Source organism: Oncorhynchus mykiss, chromosome 2 (assembly GCF_057628025.1).
Source record: "Oncorhynchus mykiss isolate SJ-2025 chromosome 2, ASM5762802v1, whole genome shotgun sequence".
NCBI classification, from domain to species: Eukaryota; Metazoa; Chordata; class Actinopteri; order Salmoniformes; family Salmonidae; genus Oncorhynchus; species Oncorhynchus mykiss.
The window spans coordinates 5,239,818-5,261,608 of NC_143023.1; the positions used below are offsets into that span (position 1 = coordinate 5,239,818).

The 21,791-nt window shown below is 45.0% G+C and overlaps 1 protein-coding gene across 2 annotated transcripts in view; it reads right to left on the reverse strand.

Moving 5' to 3' along the window:
* Window positions 1-21,791, reverse strand: part of LOC149984768 (autotaxin-like) — a 43,472-nt gene that overhangs the window by 14,678 nt on the left and 7,003 nt on the right. Inside the window, exons 7-19 of one of the 2 annotated variants that reach the window (XM_090186129.1) lie at window positions 21,493-21,572; window positions 21,246-21,365; window positions 18,804-18,859; window positions 12,205-12,270; window positions 11,893-11,965; window positions 9,454-9,562; window positions 6,272-6,400; window positions 5,310-5,341; window positions 4,995-5,122; window positions 2,687-2,774; window positions 2,510-2,597; window positions 2,177-2,346; window positions 194-239 (exon numbers count right to left, since the gene is read on the reverse strand). In XM_090186129.1, the coding sequence (XP_090042255.1) occupies window positions 194-239; window positions 2,177-2,346; window positions 2,510-2,597; window positions 2,687-2,774; window positions 4,995-5,122; window positions 5,310-5,341; window positions 6,272-6,400; window positions 9,454-9,562; window positions 11,893-11,965; window positions 12,205-12,270; window positions 18,804-18,859; window positions 21,246-21,365; window positions 21,493-21,572 (1,185 nt within the window). Of the gene's footprint in view, window positions 1-193; window positions 330-2,176; window positions 2,347-2,509; window positions 2,598-2,686; window positions 2,775-4,994; window positions 5,123-5,309; window positions 5,342-6,271; window positions 6,401-9,453; window positions 9,563-11,892; window positions 11,966-12,204; window positions 12,271-18,803; window positions 18,860-21,245; window positions 21,366-21,492; window positions 21,573-21,791 lie in introns of both variants that reach the window. The other variant, XM_090186122.1, reaches the window with a different exon arrangement.

The window sequence follows — 21,791 nt, forward strand, 5'->3', positions numbered from 1 at the left end:
TAACAAGACTCTGGAGAGGATATTCAATAGTGATATGAGAAATAGGACATAATACAACCCTTTACTGACACGTCTATGTAATAAAATGTTAATAACAACATTGTTGGCGGCCGTAATTAGTGTTATTACACAGGTATTAGCATTACTACTACTCAGTCATAAGACCAACGATGTGGACCAGAGAGAGACGTACCATCGACAGCTTGCCTCAGTCTCTGATTAAGCTCTTCCACTTTGTTCTGTAAGAGACAGAGCCACAGTGACTCCAGGTTATAGCCTCTTACAACGGGGACTTTCAATGCTCTCTGCCCCCTATTTTTTGAACGCAACTGCAAAAGATTGAAGGTGAAAATCTCTTGCAAAAACATCTATAATCTCTGCAGAAGCAAGAGGACTTCACAGACAGAAATAAGAAGAAGAGGGAATCAAACAAACAAGCATGAGAATGTGTAACAGTAGCTATGGATTACAGAGACAACAGTCAGTGGCAGACACAGAAACCAGTTTAGACACGTAAAATACACAACATGTAGTAATGCCCAGTGCTACAGATATCAGTCAGGTCATAGGTCAAACACACACGCTATACAGATCAATATAACAACATGTAGTCTATTTCTTGAGATGCAGAAATCATTCGGATTTACTTTATTGAAGCAAATATCAAGTTGATATAAAAACCAAAAGCTTCAATATCAGTCTGTCTACGGCTGTGAAAGCCATAAAAATACAATCTCATTCTAGTTCTGTGGTGGGAGCCATAGAGATACATACAGTTTCTACAGTATCTATCTCTACAGTTTCTACAGTTTCTACAGTATCTATCTCTACAGTATCTATCTCTACAGTATCTAGCTCTACAGTTTCTACAGTATCTATCTCTACAGTTTCTACAGTATCTATCTCTACAGTGAAACAGTATATATCTCTACAGTTTCTATCTCTACAGTTTCTAACTCTACAGTTTATACAGTATCAATATCTATAGTGAAACAGTATCAATCTCTATAGTGCTACAGTATCTATCTCTATCTCTATAGTGATACAGTATCTATCTCTACAGTATCTATCTCTATAGTGATACAGTATCTATCTCTATAGTGATACAGTATCTATCTCTACAGTATCTATCTCTATAGTGATACAGTATCTATCTCTACAGTGATACAGTATCTATCTCTACAGTATCTATCTCTATAGTGATACAGTATCTATCTCTATAGTGCTACAGTATCTATCTCTACAGTGATACAGTATCTATCTCTACAGTGATACAGTATCTATCTCTACAGTATCTATCTCTATAGTGATACAGTATATATCTCTACAGTATCTATCTCTATAGTGATACAGTATCTATCTCTACAGTATCTATCTCTACAGTGATACAGTATCTATCTCTATAGTGATACAGTATCTATCTCTACAGTGATACAGTATCTATCTCTACAGTATATATCTCTATAGTGATACAGTATCTATCTCTACAGTGATACAGTATCTATCTCTACAGTATCTATCTCTATAGTGATACAGTATCTATCTCTACAGTGATACAGTATCTATCTCTACAGTGATACAGTATCTATCTCTACAGTGATACAGTATCTATCTCTACAGTGATACAGTATCTATCTCTATAGTGATACAGTATCTATCTCTACAGTGATACAGTATCTATCTCTACAGTGATACAGTATCTATCTCTATAGTGATACAGTATCTATCTCTACAGTGATACAGTATCTATCTCTACAGTATCTATCTCTATAGTGATACAGTATCTATCTCTACAGTGATACAGTATCTATCTCTACAGTGATACAGTATCTATCTCTATAGTGGTACAGTATCTATCTCTACAGTGATACAGTATCTATATCTACAGTGATACAGTATCTATCTCTATAGTATCTATCTCTATAGTGATACAGTATCTATCTCAACAGTGATACAGTATCTATCTCTACAGTGATACAGTATCTATCTCTATAGTGATACAGTATATATCTCTATCTCTACAGTGATACAGTATACATCTCTACAGTCTCTATCTCTATAATGCTACAGTATCTATCTCTACAGTGATACAATATCTATCTCTACAGTATCTATCTCTACAGTGATACAGTATCTATCTCTATGGCTATAAGAGCTATGCTGTTCTGTAGCTGACCTTGTCATCACAGCTGCAGCCTAAGTCATCGGTCAGAGTAATGATGGGACCTGAGATGGTGGGTTTAGACACCTCCTCTGGCACGGTGGGCTTGTGGACCGGGCTCTTCAACAGGTGGTTCAGACTGCCATGAGTCCCGTTGTTAGGGGCAGGGTTCAGGCCAAGCAGGTCTATCCCATGAAAATGGACAATAAAGTATTGTATTGTTACGATTACAGTAAAAGATCCCAAGTCAATGCAACACAACTTCACTGTCCATTACGTATGAGTATGGGCTGATGAGTGCTACTGTATGCCTCCCTCAAGTAAAAAACAATAATGAAGATGCCTTACCACACATGACATTGTAAAGTTCAATGTTTTCAAAAACGGGCACTTTGGTCTTGAATTTAAACATAGGTCCATATCCAAAGAAAATGGTCTAAAGAGCAGGAACAGGATGAAGGTAATGATTAATCATTTATGGTAACGAGAACACTTCAATCAAGATGAGGATAAAAACTAACATACCTGCATGCTGTTTATCTTGTTGTCATAACCGTGATCTCCTGCAAAACCACATTTCCCAGGGTGCCTCTTTCCTCCTTCTGGAGACTTCCTGTAACAGACAGCATGATGCAAAAAAAATAATAATAATTCCAACATCAGACAATTCATGGTTTTAATAATATTAACTATCTACAATTCCTCACCGGGATGAAGACTATATGCAGCCTAAATAAACATTCAAGGACATTGTGTCTGATTTTCATAACATTTGATTTGATTCAAAGCAGACCACACAGATACAGCCCTACATACACAGTAACACACTGAAATCCTTATAAACCCAAGTGTAAAGGATTCCGTTTTTTCCAAGGCCGACCCGATTTCCCTGTAAAGCCATGTAAAAGGTAAACAGACACTTTTTATATGAAGTTTGCATTAAACACTACAGTCTGTGGTGTCTGTGTAGGGGACAAGCCACAAGCACGTAGAGCCTGAAAAATCACCAACGGGCAGGGAAAACGGCTAACAAATATTTCATTTAATTTAAGTATTTAATTTCAGAGACAGTTTTACTCTGCTAGCTGCAAAGCTGCTGGAGGGGTAAGAATTTCTCACTCAGAAAGCATTAAGTTCACAAATCATGGTGCCAGCGATTTAAACTAGTCTATATCTTAGCAGGCAGGAGGAGGGATCTCAAAGATCTCTTTCATGGAGCTCTGTGGCATGCCAACTCAAACAGGGTGTTCGTCCCCATGGAGCTCTGTGGCATGCCAACTCAAACAGGGTGTTCGTCCCCATGGAGCATATTCTGAACCAGCCATCTCCTCTCTGTCTTGATTTGTTTTCAGTTGTCGCCCGCGACAGACAGGCATTACCTCATGTGTTTACTCAGTGACTGACAACTTTCCACTGGGTCTGACCAACACTGGGACTGATGATGACCAACATACAGAGTCTGTCCAGGTTCATGTTAACAGACACTGCCTGCTCCAGGAACAGGGTACAATAGGACACACCCCCAATAGGACACCACCACCAATAGGACACACCCCCAATAGGACACCACCACCAATAGGACACGACCACCAATAGGACACACCCCCAATAGGACACCACCACCAATAGGACACGACCACCAATAGGACACACCACCAATAGGAAACCACCACCAATGGGACACCACCACCAATGGGACACCACCACCAATAGGACACGCCACCAATAGGACACCACCACCAATGGGACACCACCACCAATAGGACACCACCACCAATAGGACACCACCACCAATAGGACCCCCCCCCCCCCCCAATAAGACACCCCCCCAATAGGACACACCATCAATAGGACACCCCCCCAATAGGACACACCATCAATAGGACACACCATCAATAGGACACCACCACCAGTAGGACACCACCATCAATAGGACACCACCATCAATAGGACACCCCCCCCCCCAATAGGACACACCCCCAATAGGACACCACCACCAGTAGGACACCACCATCAATAGGACACACCCCCAATAGGACACACACCCAATAGGACACCCCCACCAATAGGGCCCACCCCCAATAGGACACCACCACCAATAGAACACACCCCCAATAGGACACCACCACCAGTAGGACACCACCATCAATAGGACACACACCCAATAGGACACCACCATCAATAGGGCCCACCCCCAATAGGACACCACCACCAATAGAACACACCCCCAATAGAACACCACCACCAATAGGACACCACCACCAATAGGACACCACCCGTAGGACACCACATGTAGGACACCACCCATAGGACACAGCATGTAGGACACCACATGTAGGACACACCACCAATAGGACACACCACCAATAGGACACACCATAGCAAAACATCTGTGGTCTATGTCTGTTTCGAAATGAGAGACAGAGAGAGAGAGAGAGACAGAGAGAGAGACAGAGAGAGAGAAAAAGAGAGAGAGAGAGAGAAAGAGAGAGAGAGAGAGAGAAAGAGACAAAGAGAGAGACAGACAGAGAGAGAGAGAGAGACAGAGACAGAGACAGAGAGACAGCAACAGAGAGACAGAGAGAGGGAGAGACAGAGAGACAGAGACAGAGAGAGAGAGAGAGACAGAGACAGAGAGACAGTGACAGAGAGACAGAGAGAGACAGAGAGAGACAGAGACAGAGAGAGACAGAGAGACAGCAGACAGACAGCGACAGAGAGACAGAGAGAGGGAGAGACAGAGAGAGACAGAGAGAGAGAGACAGAGAGACAGAGAGAGAGAGAGACAGAGACAGAGAGAGACAGAGAGACAGAGAGACAGAGAGGGTATAACCTTGCGATATGCCACTTCCTCTCCACTAACAGGTGGATCTCCTCTATTCTCCTGTTGTTGGCGTAGTGAAGGCGCTTGGGGAGATGCTGCTTCAGATAGGGCTTGAAGTGCTGCTCTGTCTTTTTACACTGAGGGGGCAGAACAACACGATTCCAGGTGCTCTGTAGTACAACTTTATCACCCCTATTTCATAAACTATAATTCTGTATTTTTCACCTCAACCTCTGACACCACAACACAGGTATGAATATTGGTCAGAACAATGACTTATAGAGAAGACAATGTGTATGGAAATACAATGTGTATAATACTCACTGTAAGATTTGCAATAACAGATTTGGCATCATCTGAAAAAAGACAAACAGTGTTCTGATTGACTGTCGACTGTTAGGAAATGTGCCTCGTTCTACCGTACTACCGAGGACGCAGTCCATAACTGGATCAGTAGGGACACATCAACCTAGTCTGGGGACGAGGAGGCGTGCTCTTCTGAGCAGAAAGATACATGCTAAAGTTATGTTATTGTTTTGGTCTCGACTGACCTGGCCATGTGACCCAGTCAAGGATCAGGGTCACTGAGATACAGTACTCTGTCTTTCTCTACACACTTTCCAGTAACTGGAGGAATGGGTCTGCCTGTCTAAACGCAGCCTATGAGGACCACAATGGGTCTGCCTGTCTAAACGAAGCCTATGAGGACCACAATGGGTCTGCCTGTCTAAACAAAGCCTATGAGGACCACAATGGGTCTGCCTGTCTAAACGAAGCCTATGAGGACCACAATGGGTCTGCCTGTCTAAACGAAGCCTATGAGGACCACAATGGGTCTGCCTGTCTAAACGAAGCCTATGAGGACTACAATGGGTCTGCCTGTCTAAACGAAGCCTATGAGGACCACAATGGGTCTGCCTGTCTAAACGAAGCCTATGAGGACTACAATGGGTCTGCCTGTCTAAACGAAGCCTATGAGGACTACAATGGGTCTGCCTGTCTAAATGCAGCCTATGAGGATCACAATGGGTCTGCCTGTCTAAACGCAGCCTATGAGGACCACAATGGGTCTGCCTGTCTAAATGCAGCCTATGAGGACCACAATGGGTCTGCCTGTCTAAACGCAGCCTATGAGGACCACATTAGAAATAGGTCTCTGATTTTGTAGTTGATTAAATCCTCAATGATTTTATTAAGGCATGTTCTTCAATACAGTATTGTGTTTTAAAATGGTCAATCAATCAATACATCAACACACCAATCAGACAAACAAACCAAACGCTCACATTTGGAGTTGTTGGGGTACCTGGAGCGGATCCTGCCCAGGGAGCCGGGGATCAGGATGATGTCATCAACAGTGGACGGCATGTATGAGCTGAGGAACTCTGTCCTGTCACAGTGAGCCTCCTCCATACCTGAGGAACACATGTTCAGAACAGACTTTAAATCACTGCAGAATGAATACGAAGAAGAAGAAGAAGAAGGTGACTTGATTGTCTATAGTCAGAGAGAATTGGACATCGTCTAGAGCACGTGTCAAACTCATTCCATTGGAGGGCCGAGTGTCTGAGGGTTTTCGATCCTGCCTTGTACTTGATTGATGAATTGAGGTCACGAATTAGTAAAGAACTCCCGTCACCTGGTTGTCTAGGGCTTAAACGAAAGGAGAAAACTAAAACCCACAGACACTAGGACCTCCATGGAATGAGTTTGACAGCCCTGGTCTAGAGGTCTGTGGAGGACTGATTTATTCATCCCGCTCACACCCGCTGGCTTTCTGTCCGACTCCCATCCGCTAACGCAAGAACTGGTCCCGAACCCAACCGCAATACTGCCATGTTATTTTAGACGAATGTGACGACTCAGCTCACTTGCCAGCCATGGTTGCAGTAAATTGTGCGCCCTGTAGGAAATATAAAAATGCGCAAAAATAACCTAAGAAATAATTTCAATTACCAGAGATTCTCACGTGGACCATTATATTAGGTTATCGGTATTACTGGCATATATCAGCCAATAGGCTAGGCGTACTTTAAATAGACCTGAGTTGGAGAGACTTTCACTTTCTCTAGAGCTACGTTTTCTTACCTCCCTTTTATGAGTGGGCCGATTTTCAGACGGAGACTAATATGAGTGATCAATGTTTATTTATATATAGGCAATGTAGCAAACTATAGCCTAATCATATTTAGGAAGTACATTTTCTTGGAAAGATAACTGATCTGTGATTCCCCCCCCAGCATGTGTATTGACTAGGTAGAGTTGGTATGTATTGACTAGGGTTGGTATGTATTGACCAGGGTTGGTGTGTATTGACCAGGGTTGGTGTGTATTGACCAGGGTTGGTATGTATTGACTAGGGTTGGTATGTATTGACCAGGGTTGGTATGTATTGACTAGGGTTGGTATGTATTGACCAGGGTTGGTATGTATTGACTAGGGTTGGTGTGTATTCACCAGGGTTGGTATGTATTGACCAGGGTTGGTGTGTATTGACTAGGGTTGGTATGTATTGACCAGGGTTGGTGTGTATTGACCAGGGTTGGTGTGAATTGACCAGGGTTGGTATGTATTAACCAGGGTTGGTGTGTATTGACCAGGGTTGGTGTGTATTAACCAGGGTTGGTGTGTATTGACCAGGGTTGGTATGTATTGACCAGGGTTGGTGTGTATTGACCAGGGTTGGTATGTATTGACCAGGGTTAGTGTGTATTGACCAGGGTTGGTATGTATTGACCAGGGTTAGTGTGTATTAACCAGGGTTAGGGTTGGTATGTATTGACCCGGGTTAGGGTTGGTGTGTATTGACTAGGGTTGGTGTGTATTGACCAGGGTTGGTGTGTATTGACTAGGGTTGGTATGTATTGACCAGGGTTAGTGTGTATTGACCAGGGTTGGTGTGTATTGACCAGGGTTGGTATGTATTAACCAGGGTTAGGGTTGGTATGTATTGACCCGGGTTAGGGTTGGTGTGTATTGACTAGGGTTGGTATGTATTGACCAGGGTTGGTATGTATTGACCAGGGTTGGTGTGTATAGACCAGGGTTGGTGTGTATTGACCAGGGTTGGTATGTATTGACTAGGGTTGGTATGTATTGACCAGGGTTGGTGTGTATTGACCAGGGTTGGTATGTATTGACCAGGGTTGGTATGTATTGACCAGGGTTAGGGTTGGTATGTATTGACTAGGGTTGGTGTGTATTGACCAGGGTTGGTGTGTATTAACCATGGTTGGTATGTATTGACCAGGGTTGGTATGTATTGACGAGGGTTGGTATATATTGACTAGGGTTGGTGTGTATTGACCAGGGTTGGTATGTATTGACTAGGGTTGGTGTGTATTAACCAGGGTTAGGGTTGGTGTGTAATGACCAGGGTTGGTATGTATTGACCAGGGTTGGTGTGTATTGACCAGGGTTGGTGTGTATTGACTAGGGTTGGTGTGTATTGACCAGGGTTAGGGTTGGTGTATTGACCAGGGTTGGTATGTATTGACTAGGGTTGGTATGTATTGACCAGGGTTGGTGTGTATTGACCAGGGTTGGTATGTATTGACCAGGGTTGGTATGTATTGACCAGGGTTAGGGTTGGTATGTATTGACTAGGGTTGGTGTGTATTGACCAGGGTTGGTGTGTATTAACCATGGTTGGTATGTATTGACCAGGGTTGGTATGTATTGACGAGGGTTGGTATATATTGACTAGGGTTGGTGTGTATTGACCAGGGTTGGTATGTATTGACTAGGGTTGGTGTGTATTAACCAGGGTTAGGGTTGGTGTGTAATGACCAGGGTTGGTATGTATTGACCAGGGTTGGTGTGTATTGACCAGGGTTGGTGTGTATTGACTAGGGTTGGTGTGTATTGACCAGGGTTAGGGTTGGTGTGAATTGACCAGGGTTGGAATGTATTGACCAGGGTTGGTATGTATTGACTAGGGTTGGTGTGTATTGACCAGGGTTGGTATGTATTGACTAGGGTTGGTGTGTATTGACTAGGGTTGGTATGTATTGACCAGGGTTGGTATGTATTGACCAGGGTTGGTATGTCTTAACCAGGGTTGGTGTGTATTGACCAGGGTTGGTATGTATTGACTAGGGTTGGTGTGTATTGACCAGGGTTGGTATGTATTGACTAGGGTTGGTATGTATTAACCATGGTTGGTATGTATTGACCAGGGTTGGTATGTATTGACCAGGGTTGGTGTGTATTGACTAGGGTTGGTATGTATTGACCAGGGTTGGTATGTATTGACTAGGGTTGGTGTGAATTGACCAGGGTTAGGGTTGATGTGAATTGACCAGGGTTGGAATGTATTGACCAGGGTTGGTATGTATTGACTAGGGTTGGTGTGTATTGACCAGGGTTGGTATGTATTGACTAGGGTTGGTGTGTATTGACCAGGGGTAGGGTGGGTATGTATTGACCAGGGTTAGGGACAGGGGTCAAGGCGGTTGTGCAGCAGTACCGTGATCTCCCACCATGATGATGTTGACACATCGGTGGAGTTTCATCTGTTTCAGGCCGTCCATCAGCTGACCAATTATCTTATCAATCTCCTTCAGAGGGTTGTTCAGCTGCAGCACAGAATACACTGATCAATATTCACACAGCAATCACAACGATCAGGGGATATCATAGAAGTATTGATCCCCATACAGATCATCAAAATACCTCATCATTATTAGACACTGAACATAACACAATCAGCAGCAGTAAAATAACAATGTGGAGGCTATATACAGGGTATTACGGTACTGAGTCAATGTGGAGGTTATATACAGGGTATTACGGTACTGAGTCAATGTGGAGGCTATATACAGGGTGTTACGGTACAGAGTCAATGTGGAGGCTATATACAGGGTATTACGGTACTGAGTCAATGTGGAGGCTATATACAGGGTGTTACGGTACTGAGTCAATGTGGAGGCTATATACAGGGTGTTACGGTACAGAGTCAATGTGGAGGCTATATACAGGGTATTACGGTACAGAGTCAATGTGGAGGCTATATACAGGGTGTTACAGTACAGAGTCAATGTGGAGGCTATATACAGGGTGTTACGGTACTGAGTCAATGTGGAGGCTATATACAGGGTGTTACGGTACAGAGTCAATGTGGAGGCTATATACAGGGTGTTACGGTACTGAGTCAATGTGGAGGCTATATACAGGGTGTTACGGTACTGAGTCAATGTGGAGGCTATATACAGGGTGTTACGGTACTGAGTCAATGTGGAGGCTATATACAGGGTGTTACGGTACTGAGTCAATGTGGAGACTATATACAGGGTGTTACGGTACAGAGTCAATGTGGAGGTTATATACAGGGTGTTACGGTACAGAGTCAATGTGGAGGCTATATACAGGGTGTTACGGTACTGAGTCAATGTGGAGTCTATTTACAGGGTATTACGGTACAGAGTCAATGTGGAGGCTATATACAGGGTGTTACGGTACAGAGTCAATGTGGAGGCTATATACAGGGTGTTACGGTACAGAGTCAATGTGGAGGCTATATACAGGGTATTACGGTACAGAGTCAATGTGGAGGCTATATACAGGGTGTTACAGTACAGAGTCAATGTGGAGGCTATATACAGGGTGTTACGGTACAGAGTCAATGTGGAGGTTATATACAGGGTGTTACGGTACAGAGTCAATGTGGAGGCTATATACAGGGTGTTACGGTACTGAGTCAATGTGGAGTCTATTTACAGGGTATTACGGTACAGAGTCAATGTGGAGGCTATATACAGGGTGTTACGGTACTGAGTCAATGTGGAGGCTATATACAGGGTGTTACGGTACTGAGTCAATGTGGAGACTATATACAGGGTGTTACGGTACAGAGTCAATGTGGAGGTTATATACAGGGTGTTACGGTACAGAGTCAATGTGGAGGCTATATACAGGGTGTTACGGTACTGAGTCAATGTGGAGTCTATTTACAGGGTATTACGGTACAGAGTCAATGTGGAGGCTATATACAGGGTGTTACGGTACAGAGTCAATGTGGAGGCTATATACAGGGTGTTACGGTACAGAGTCAACGTGGAGGCTATATACAGGGTATTACGGTACAGAGACAATGTGGAGGCTATATACAGGGTATTACGGTACAGAGTCAATGTGGAGGCTATATACAGGGTGTTACGGTACTGAGTCAATGTGGAGGCTATATACAGGGTGTTACGGTACAGAGTCAATGTGGTGGCTATATACAGGGTGTTACGGTACAGAGTCAATGCGCGGTGCCCACTGCTACTGTTTAATTATTTGTTACTTTTATTTCTCTATTTTTTACTTATTAACACTTATTTTTCTTAAAACTTCTTAATAAAGCATTGTTGGTTAAGGCCTTGTCAGTAAACATTTCACTGTAAGGTATGTCGTATTCGGGCGCATGTGACAAATACAATTTGACTAGAAATACAAAATCTCTAGTAAATGGTTAATCAATTCCACACTGTACAAGTCATGCATGTACATGCCTGGGTTTGTTTGAGGCCTTGCTATGGCTGGACAGTTGAAACAGAAAGCCAGTGTTTACTACAGTGTTGTAGATTGTTCTGTATGTAACTAGCTCCATCTGGCATGAGTGCTGCTGTCGTGAGTGCTGCTTAACACATACTCAGGTCCCGGTAGTCTGAACCACAACTGTCTCTCCCCCTTAGACTCTGCCCTAGACCCAGCCTCAGCCTCAGCCCTAGACCCAGCCTCAGCCTCAGCCCTAGACCCAGCCTCAGCCCCCAGCCTCAGCCCCCAGCCCTAGACCCAGCCTCCAGCCTCAGACCTCAGCCTCCAGCCCCAGCCCTAGACCCAGCCTCCAGCCTCCAGCCCCCAGCCCCCAGCCCCCAGCCTCCAGCCTCCAGCCCCAGCCTCCAGCCCCCAGCCTCCAGCTCACCTCAGTGCTCATGGGCCCCAGCTTGTGGCCAAAGGTGTCCGGCTGCTCGGAGTGCATGGCGTAAACATACGGCCTGAAACAACACAGGTGGAAGGGAATCTCAGGTTGGCCATGTGTATCCTCTACCACCCCCAGGTCTCAAATACAGGCCTAGGATATGGCAGCAAAGTTACTTACTCAAAGTCAGATGGAGATTGCTGCTAAGCATAGAGCGGCCATCTTGGATGCATGTAGAGGATGGGTGTTTCACTGCTGGTATATCATTGCAGATAGTAACAGCCTAAAGAAGAGGATAAAAGAAGCTGACTTTACCTCTCTCCGTCTGGCAGATGAAGCCATTGTAGCATGGTCAGGACTCTCCTCTCCAACGGGATGGACCTGGAAAGACACATCAGATGAGTTCATTATATGGAGGACAAAATGGAGATCACTGAACAAAATGTATGGGGTGCTGTGTATCAATGGCTTTACTGTGTCTGGGGTGCTGTGTCTGGGAGGCTGTGTCTGGGGTGCTGTGTCTGGGAGGCTGTGTCTGGGGTGTTGTGTCTGGGAGGCTGTGTCTGGGAGGCTGTGTATCAATGTTTTACTGTGTATTACAACACCACATTTTATCCTTTCTGTTTGCATCCAGGAAAACTGCCAGATTAGAACCACTACAGACATTATAACAGGCCTATATAGTCCTGGGGTACACCAGATTAGAACCACTAAAGACATTATAACAGGCCTATATAGTCCTGGGGTACACCAGATTAGAACCACTACAGACATTATAACAGGCCTATATAGTCCTGGGGTACACCAGATTAGAACCACTACAGACATTATAACAGGCCTATATAGTCATGCACCAGATTAGAACCACTACAGACATTATAACAGGCCTATATAGTCATGCACCAGATTAGAACCACTACAGACATTATAACAGGCCTATATAGTCCTGGGGTACACCAGATTAGAACCACTACAGACATTATAACAGGCCTATATAGTCCTGGGGTACACCAGATTAGAACCACTACAGACATTATAACAGGCCTATATAGTCCTGGGGTACACCAGATTAGAACCACTACAGACATTATAACAGGCCTATATAGTCCTGGGGTACACCAGATTAGAACCACTACAGACATTATAACAGACCTATATAGTCCTGGGGTACACCAGATTAGAACCACTACAGACATTATAACAGGCCTATATAGTCCTGGGGTACACCAGATTAGAACCACTACAGACATTATAACAGGCCTATTTAGTCCTGGGGTACACCAGATTAGAACCACTACAGACATTATAACAGGCCTATTTAGTCCTGGGGTACACCAGATTAGAACCACTACAGACATTATAACAGGCCTATATAGTCCTGGGGTACACCAGATTATAACCACTACAGACATTATAACAGGCCTATATAGTCCTGGGGTACACCAGATTAGAACCACTACAGACATTATAACAGACCTATATAGTCCTGGGGTACACCAGATTAGAACCACTACAGACATTATAACAGGCCTATATAGTCCTGGGGTACACCAGATTAGAACCACTACAGACATTATAACAGGCCTATATAGTCCTGGGGTACACCAGATTATAACCACTACAGACATTATAACAGGCCTATATAGTCCTGGGGTACACCAGATTAGAACCACTACAGACATTATAACAGGCCTATATAGTCCTGGGGTACACCAGATTAGAACCACTACAGACATTATAACAGGCCTATTTAGTCCTGGGGTACACCAGATTAGAACCACTAAAGACATTATAACAGACCTATATAGTCCTGGGGTACACCAGATTAGAACCACTAAAGACATTATAACATACCTATATAGTCCTGGGGTACACCAGATTAGAACCACTACAGACATTATAACAGACCTATATAGTCCTGGGGTACACCAGATTAGAACCACTGAAGACATAACAGGCCTATATAGTCCTGGGGTACACCAGATTAGAATCACTAAATACATTATAACAGGCCTATTTAGTCCTGGGGTACACCAGATTAGAACCACTACAGACATTATAACAGGCCTATATAGTCCTAGAATACACCAGATTAGAACCACTAAAGACATAACAGGCCTATTTAGTCCTGGGGTACATCCCTCTCCTTCCCCCCTGGATGTCTTTGAACCTCAAAGCCTCCCCTCCTGTTCCTATCTTGTGGGCCACAAACAGACCTCCATCCTCCAGCCCACTAGGCACAGCTGCCAACCATCAACCCCAGGGTTTGCCTCTCTAACTGGGGCTTGACATGTGGGGGAGCTGGGGGGGGTATGGAAGGGGGTAGATCTTATCCCACTAAATCACTACAGGGGGGATTCTCTTCTTCTCAACCCCTCTGGTGTTGGTTAAGACCTCCCTGGAGTTGGTCTTAACAGAAACTCCACAAAGCTACAACCACAACTCCCCGTCATCTCCAGACCTCATTGGTTAAATAATACAGTCTTATACTGTACTGTAAAGTGACCCCTCCTCCTCCTCCTCCTCAGTGCCCTGCCCCCCCCCCCCCTCCTCCTCCTCCTCAGTGCCCTGGCCCCCCCTCCCCCCCCCCCTCCCCAGTGCCCTGCCCCCCCCCCCCCCCTCCTCCTCCTCAGTGCCCTGGGCCCCCCACCCCCTCCCCAGTGCCCTGGGCCCCTCCCTCCCCCTCCTCAGTGCCCTGCCCTCCCCTCCCCCTCCTCAGTGCCCTGCCCCCCCTCCCCCTCCTCAGTGCCCTGGGCCCCCCTCCTCCTCCTCAGTGCCCTGGGCCCCCCTCCCCCTCAGTGCCCTGGTCCCCCCCTCTTCCTCCTCAGTGCCCCCCCCCCCTCCTCCTCCTCCTCAGTGCCCTGGGCCCCCCCTCCTCCTCCTCAGTGCCCTGGGCCCCCCTCCCCCTCAGTGCCCTGGTCCCCCCCTCTTCCTCCTCAGTGCCCCCCCCCCCCTCCTCCTCCTCCTCAGTGCCCTGGGCCCCCCCCCCCGCCTCCTCCTCAGTGCCCTGGTTCACCCCCCCCCTCCCCCTCCTCCTCCCCAGTGCTCTGGGCCCCCCCCGCCCCCCGCCCCCCCCCCTCCTCCTCAGTGCCCTGGTTCACCCCCCCCCCCCTCCCCTCCTCAGGAAGTGCACCTTGAAATGCACTTTGTCACTGCTTTTGAAGGAGTCCCCCCCCCAGCTGGCCAAGTTCACATGCAGGCGCCCCGTTTTACGTTAAAAGGCCGATTTGAGTCAAATTGCTCTCAAAACAGTTAGGTCTGTACGCCTCTGAACTGAAGTCTGCCTCAAAGGCCTCTGTGTTTTATGCATGTGTGATGCATTGTGTTTTTTTAGCAGCCTGCAACGCGTTCTGTTAGCCAGAGTACAACTAAACAAGAACATGTCCATGTAGTTTCCAGACATCTCCAACTGAAATCCACAACAGTGTTATGACAATATAATAGCAACACTTTCTGTTGTGTTTTGTCTTTGAGAGTAGACTGTCTTTGAGAGTTGTGTTTTGTCTTTGAGAGTAGACTGTCTTTGAGAGTAGTGTTTTGTCTTTGAGAGTAGACTGTCTTTGAGAGTAGACTGTCTTTGAGAGTAGACTGTCTTTGAGAGTAGTGTTTTGTCTTTGAGAGTAGTGCTTTGTCTTTGAGAGTAGACTGTCTTTGAGAGTTGTGTTTTGTCTTTGAGAGTAGACTGTCTTTGAGAGTAGTGTTTTGTCTTTGAGAGTAGTGTTTTGTCTTTGAGAGTAGACTGTCTTTGAGAGTAGTGTTTTGTCTTTGAGAGTAGTGTTTTGTCTTTGAGAGTAGACTGTCTTTGAGAGTTGTGTTTTGTCTTTGAGAGTAGACTGTCTTTGAGAGTAGACTGTCTTTGAGAGTTGTGTTTTGTCTTTGAGAGTAGACTGTCTTTGAGAGTAGTGTTTTGTCTTTGAGAGTAGACTGTCTTTGAGAGTTGTGTTTTGTCTTTGAGAGTAGACTGTCTTTGAGAGTTGTGTTTTGTCTTTGAGAGTAGACTGTCTTTGAGAGTAGTGTTTTGTCTTTGAGAGTAGACTGTCTTTGAGAGTAGTGTTTTGTCTTTGAGAGTAGACTGTCTTTGAGAGTAGTGTTTTGTCGTTGAGAGTAGTGTTTTGTCTTTGAGAGTAGACTGTCTTTGAGAGTAGTGTTTTGTCTTTGAGAGTAGACTGTCTTTGAGAGTAGACTGTCTTTGAGAGTAGTGTTTTGTCTTTGAGAGTAGACTGTCTTTGAGAGTAGTGTTTTGTCTTTGAGAGTAGACTGTCTTTGAGAGTAGACTGTCTTTGAGAGTAGACTGTCTTTGAGAGTAGACTGTCTTTGAGAGTAGTGTTTTGTCTTTGAGAGTAGTGCTTTGTCTTTGAGAGTAGACTGTCTTTGAGAGTAGACTGTCTTTGAGAGTAGACTGTCTTTGAGAGTAGACTGTCTTTGAGAGTAGTGTTTTGTCTTTGAGAGTAGACTGTCTTTGAGAGTAGTGTTTTGTCTTTGAGAGTAGTGCTGAGCCACTAATGCTTTTCTAGGTCCATTTAAAAATATCACGCTTTTTAAATTTCAGTTTCGATATCATTATTTTTTTTTACATTAAATGCATTATAAAATAATTACAAAAACAATTGAGCTTTTTAATGGAAATTCCAAAGCCAAAAATAGTTAACATTAAATTTCCAAAACACTGAAATATTCCATTGTCTCCGTCAGGTCCACATAGGGTAGACATCAATTAAAAATTAAAAATAAATGACTATGAAATAATACAATATTATATATATTGTATTTTTCATTCCTTAAAGTCATCATCTCATCTCTGCTAAGGCAGTAGCAACCAAACAGACAGACCATCTAAGACCATCTGTTATCTCTATCTCTCTCGGTGTGTTGTGTCCATTCATCTCTCATGCGGTCTGTGTGTATCTAACCTAATGTAGCAGGCATAAAAGAGTATTATCTTCTCTGCCTGACCCAGAAAAAACAGGTGCAATGTATTATGGTCAATATATTTATAGTTATTTACCACGTTTCTGCGCTTAACAAGGTTGAATATTTGCTTAATGAAAACTACATCTCCCTTCAACCCAGCATCCCACATAGTTCTTGATTTCTCTCATGAATGATTTTGATTTCTCCCTAGAGAAACAGCGCGTTGAGCTCACAAAACAAATTTACTCAATTGAATTCAAGTAATTGAATCGATGTTGATAAAAGTAGTTGTTAAATAACCAAAACAATTCCAGAAATGTCAGTTAATCGCTAAGCACTACTTGAGAATTATGAGGAGTATATTGACAGGCTGTGAGCTGTGAGGTGATAAAGTTTGTGGGACATAATATCTTTACATTGAGAAGAGGGGAATACGATACAAATGGCCTTGAACAGATTTTTTTCAGATGTGGTGTAGAGAGAGAGAGAGAGGGGAGGTAGGTGGTTAGGGGGAGAGAGAGAGAGAGGTAGTCAGAGAGAGAGAGGTAGTCAGAGAGAGAGAGGGGAGGTGGTGGTTAGGGGGAGAGAGAGAGAGGGGAGGTAGGTGGTGGTTAGGGGGAGAGAGAGAGAGAGGTAGTCAGAGAGAGAGGTAGTCAGAGAGAGAGAGGGGAGGTGGTGGTTAGGGGGAGAGAGAGAGAGAGGTAGTCAGAGAGAGAGAGGTAGTCAGAGAGAGAGAGGGGAGGTGGTGGTTAGGGGGAGAGAGAGAGAGGGGAGGTAGGTGGTGGTTAGGGGGAGAGTTTAGAGAGAGAGGTAGACAGAGAGAGAGAGAGGGGAGGTAGGTGGTTAGGGGGAGAGTTTAGAGAGAGAGGTAGACAGAGAGAGAGAGAGGGGAGGTGGTGGTTAGGGGGAGAGTTTAGAGAGAGAGGTAGTCAGAGAGAGAGAGAGGGGAGGTGGTGGTTAGGGGGAGAGAGAGAGAGGGGAGGTAGGTGGTGGTTAGGGGGAGAGTTTAGAGAGAGAGGTAGACAGAGAGAGAGAGAGGGGAGGTAGGTGGTTAGGGGGAGAGTTTAGAGAGAGAGGTAGACAGAGAGAGAGAGAGGGGAGGTGGTGGTTAGGGGGAGAGTTTAGAGAGAGAGGTAGTCAGAGAGAGAGAGAGGGGAGGTAGGTGGTTAGGGGGAGAGTTTAGAGAGAGAGGTAGACAGAGAGAGAGAGAGGGGAGGTGGTGGTTAGGGGGAGAGTTTAGAGAGAGAGGTAGTCAGAGAGAGAGAGAGGGGAGGTAGGTGGTTAGGGGGAGAGAGAGAGAGGGGAGGTAGGTGGTGGTTAGGGGGAGAGTTTAGAGAGAGAGGTAGACAGAGAGAGAGAGAGGGGAGGTAGGTGGTTAGGGGGAGAGTTTAGAGAGAGAGGTAGACAGAGAGAGAGAGAGGGGAGGTGGTGGTTAGGGGGAGAGTTTAGAGAGAGAGGTAGTCAGAGAGAGAGAGAGGGGAGGTAGGTGGTTAGGGGGAGAGTTTAGAGAGAGAGGTAGACAGAGAGAGAGAGAGGGGAGGTGGTGGTTAGGGGGAGAGTTTAGAGAGAGAGGTAGTCAGAGAGAGAGAGAGGGGAGGTAGGTGGTTAGGGGGAGAGTTTAGAGAGAGAGGTAGACAGAGAGAGAGAGAGGGGAGGTGGTGGTTAGGGGGAGAGTTTAGAGAGAGAGGTAGTCAGAGAGAGAGAGAGAGAGAGAGAGAGAGAGAGAGAGAGAGAGGTAGACAGAGAGAGAGAGAGGTAGACAGAGAGAGAGAGAGAGAGAGAGGTAGACAGAGAGAGAGAGAGAGGTAGACAGTGAGAGAGAGGTAGACAGAGAGAGAGAGAGAGAGAGAGGTAGACAGAGAGAGAGAGAGAGACAGAGAGGTAGACAGAGAGAGCGAGAGAGGTAGACAGACAGAGACAGAGAGGTAGACAGTAGGAGAGAGAGAGAGAGACAGAGAGGTAGACAGACAGAAAGGGTGTGGGGGAGAGAGGGAGAGACTTACACAGGCCAGAAGAAAGTGCCAGCTTTCACCCCCTGCTTCACTGCTGTAATCCAGATCTAGGACAAGAATAAAAGTGAATATAATCACAGTAAATTATCTGTAAAACTGTGATATAAGACAATATCATTTATCATGTAATGGCATATAACACCTTTAAGGACAATGGGAAAATCAATTTTCATCAACAAAGGTTCTTCAAAAGCGTTTGTGACCTTAAACCACTACAGTACATTTGCAAGGCTGACGCCATTTCCAATTCAATGTCTCAACTTGAAATGGACGGTTATTACATTTAAACACTACTCACTAGTTTTACTACATTCATACTCAAAGCCAAGTTAAACAGTCTCATATGAAAGGAGAGAGAGAGAGAGAGAGAGAGAGAGAGAGAGAGAGAGAGAGAGAGAGGCAAACCTGGCCAGCTGTCAGTAAGGCCATTACTGTGCAAATAGAACACAGATGCAGGCCTTCTAGAATGGGAGGGAGGGCTTCTAGTTTGGGAGGGGGGTGCTTCTAGAATCTGAGGGGGGCTTCTAGAATGGGAGGGGGGCTTCTAGAATGGGAGGGGAGGCTTCTAGAATGGGAGGGGAGGCTTCTAGAATGGGAGGGGAGGCTTCTAGAATGGGAGGGGAGGCTTCTAGAATGGGAGGGGAGGCTTCTAGAATGGGAGGGAGGGCCTATAGAATGGGAGGGAGGGCTTCTAGAATGGGATGGGGGCTTCTAGAATGGGAGGGAGGGCCTATAGAATGGGAGGGAGGGCCTATAGAATGGGAGGGAGGGCCCATAGAATGGGAGGGAGGGCTTCTATAATGGGATGGGGGCTTCTAGAATGGGATGTGGGCTTCTAGAATGGGAGGGCTTCTAGAGTGACTTACAGTGCCTTTAGAAAATATTCATACCTCTTAACTTATTCCACATTCTGTTGTTACAGCCTGAATTTAAAAAAATAAAAAGTGGTCATCAATCTACACACAATATCCCATAATGACAAAGTGAAAACAGGTTTCTAGACATTTCATAAAATGTATTGAAAATTAAATACAGAAATATCTAATTTATACAAGTATTCATACCCCTGAGTCAATACGTGTTAGAATCACCTTTGGCAGCGATTACAGCTGTGTGTCTTTCTGGGTAAGTTTCTAAAAGCTTTGCACACCTGGATTGTACAATATTTGCAGAATATTCAAGCTGTGTCAAGATGGTTGTTGATCATTGCTAGACAGCCATTTTCTTGCCAAGTCTTGCCATAGATTTTCAAACCGATTTGAGTCAAAACTAGGCCACTCAGGAACATTCAATGTCATCTTGGTGAGCAACTCCAGTGTATATTTTGCCTTCTAAGTTACTATCCTGCTGAAAAGTGTATTTGTCTCCCAGTCTGTTGGAAAGCAGACTCAACAAGGTTTTCCTCTAGGATTTTGCCTGTGCTCAGCTCTATTCCGTTTATTTTTATCCTAAAAAACTCCCTAATCTTTGCCAATGACAAGCATACCCATAACATGATGCAACCACCACCATGCTTGAAAATATGGAGATTGGTACTCAGTAATGTGTTGTGTTGGATTTGCCCCAAACATAACACTTTGTATTCAGGATATAAAGTTAATTTCTTTGCCACATTTTTTTACTTAGGTATCTTGTTGCAAACAGGATGCATGTTTTAGAATATTTTTATTCTGTACAGACTTCCTTCTTTTCACTCTGTCCTTTAGGTTAGTGTTGTGGAGTAACTACAATGTTGTTGATCCATCCTCAGTTTTCTCCTATCACAGCCATTCAACTCTGTACCTGTTTTAAAGTCACCATTGGCCTCGTGGTGAAATCCCTGAGCGGATTCCTTCCTCTCTGGCAACTGAGTTAGGAAGGACGCCTGTATCTTTATAGTGACTCAGTGTGTTGATACACCATCCAAAGTGTAATTCATAACTTCACCATTCTCAAAGGGATATTCAATGTCTGCTTCTGTATTTTTACCCATCTACCAATAGGAGCCCTTCTTTGTGAGGCATTGGAAAACCTCCTTGGTCTTTGTGGTTGAATCTGCTCGACTGAGGGACCTGACAGATAATTGTATGTGTGGGGTACAGAGATGAGGCAGTCATTCAAAAAATCATTTTAAACACTATTATTGCACACAGAGTGAGTCCATTCTACTTATTATGTGACTTGTTAAGTAATTTATGCCATAACAAAGGGGTTCAATACTTATTGACTCAAGACCTTTCAGCTTTCCGTTTGTAATTCATTTATAAAAACATAATTCCACTTTGACATTATGGGGTACTGTGTGGAAGGGCAGTGAAACTCAATCTGAATGGAATCCATTTTAAATTCAGGCTGTAACACAAGGAAATGTGTAACAAGTCACGGGGTGTGAATCCTTTGTGAAGGCGCTGTATGACTGAACCACAGAACAGAGCAGAGAGAGTCGGGCCTCACCGGCTGTCCTCCCCACCAACGGTGATTCAGCTTCTCTCGACCCCGCAGGTTAAAGTTGGCATCAAACACAGGGTCATGCATGGAGTTGCCAACGATGCCATGGGACTCAGGGTACAGGCCCTACAGGAGGTCAGGACGGAGGTGTTAACCCGATGAGGCTGGATGTTACAAACGGGCAAAACTGAAGCTAAAATGTTCAGCTGAGTTCAGCAAGGAGGAAGAAAAAGGATGATTGACCAGTACGTACCGTTGCAAGAGTATAGAGATTGGGGAACGTTTTCGTGGGGTACACGGGTCTCATGTAAGGAGCATGGGTACCACAGGCTCCTAGAGGTAAAAAGGCACAAACAGATATGATGCAATGGTACGGGCTCCCGAGTGGCGCAGCGGTCTAAGACACTGCATCTCAGTGCTGGAGGCGTCACTACAGACATCCTGGTTCGATTCCAGGCTGTATCACAACCAGCCGTGATTGGGAGTCCCATAAGGCGGCACACAATTGGCCCAGCGTCGTCCGGGTTAGGGTTTGGTCAGGGTAGGCCTTCA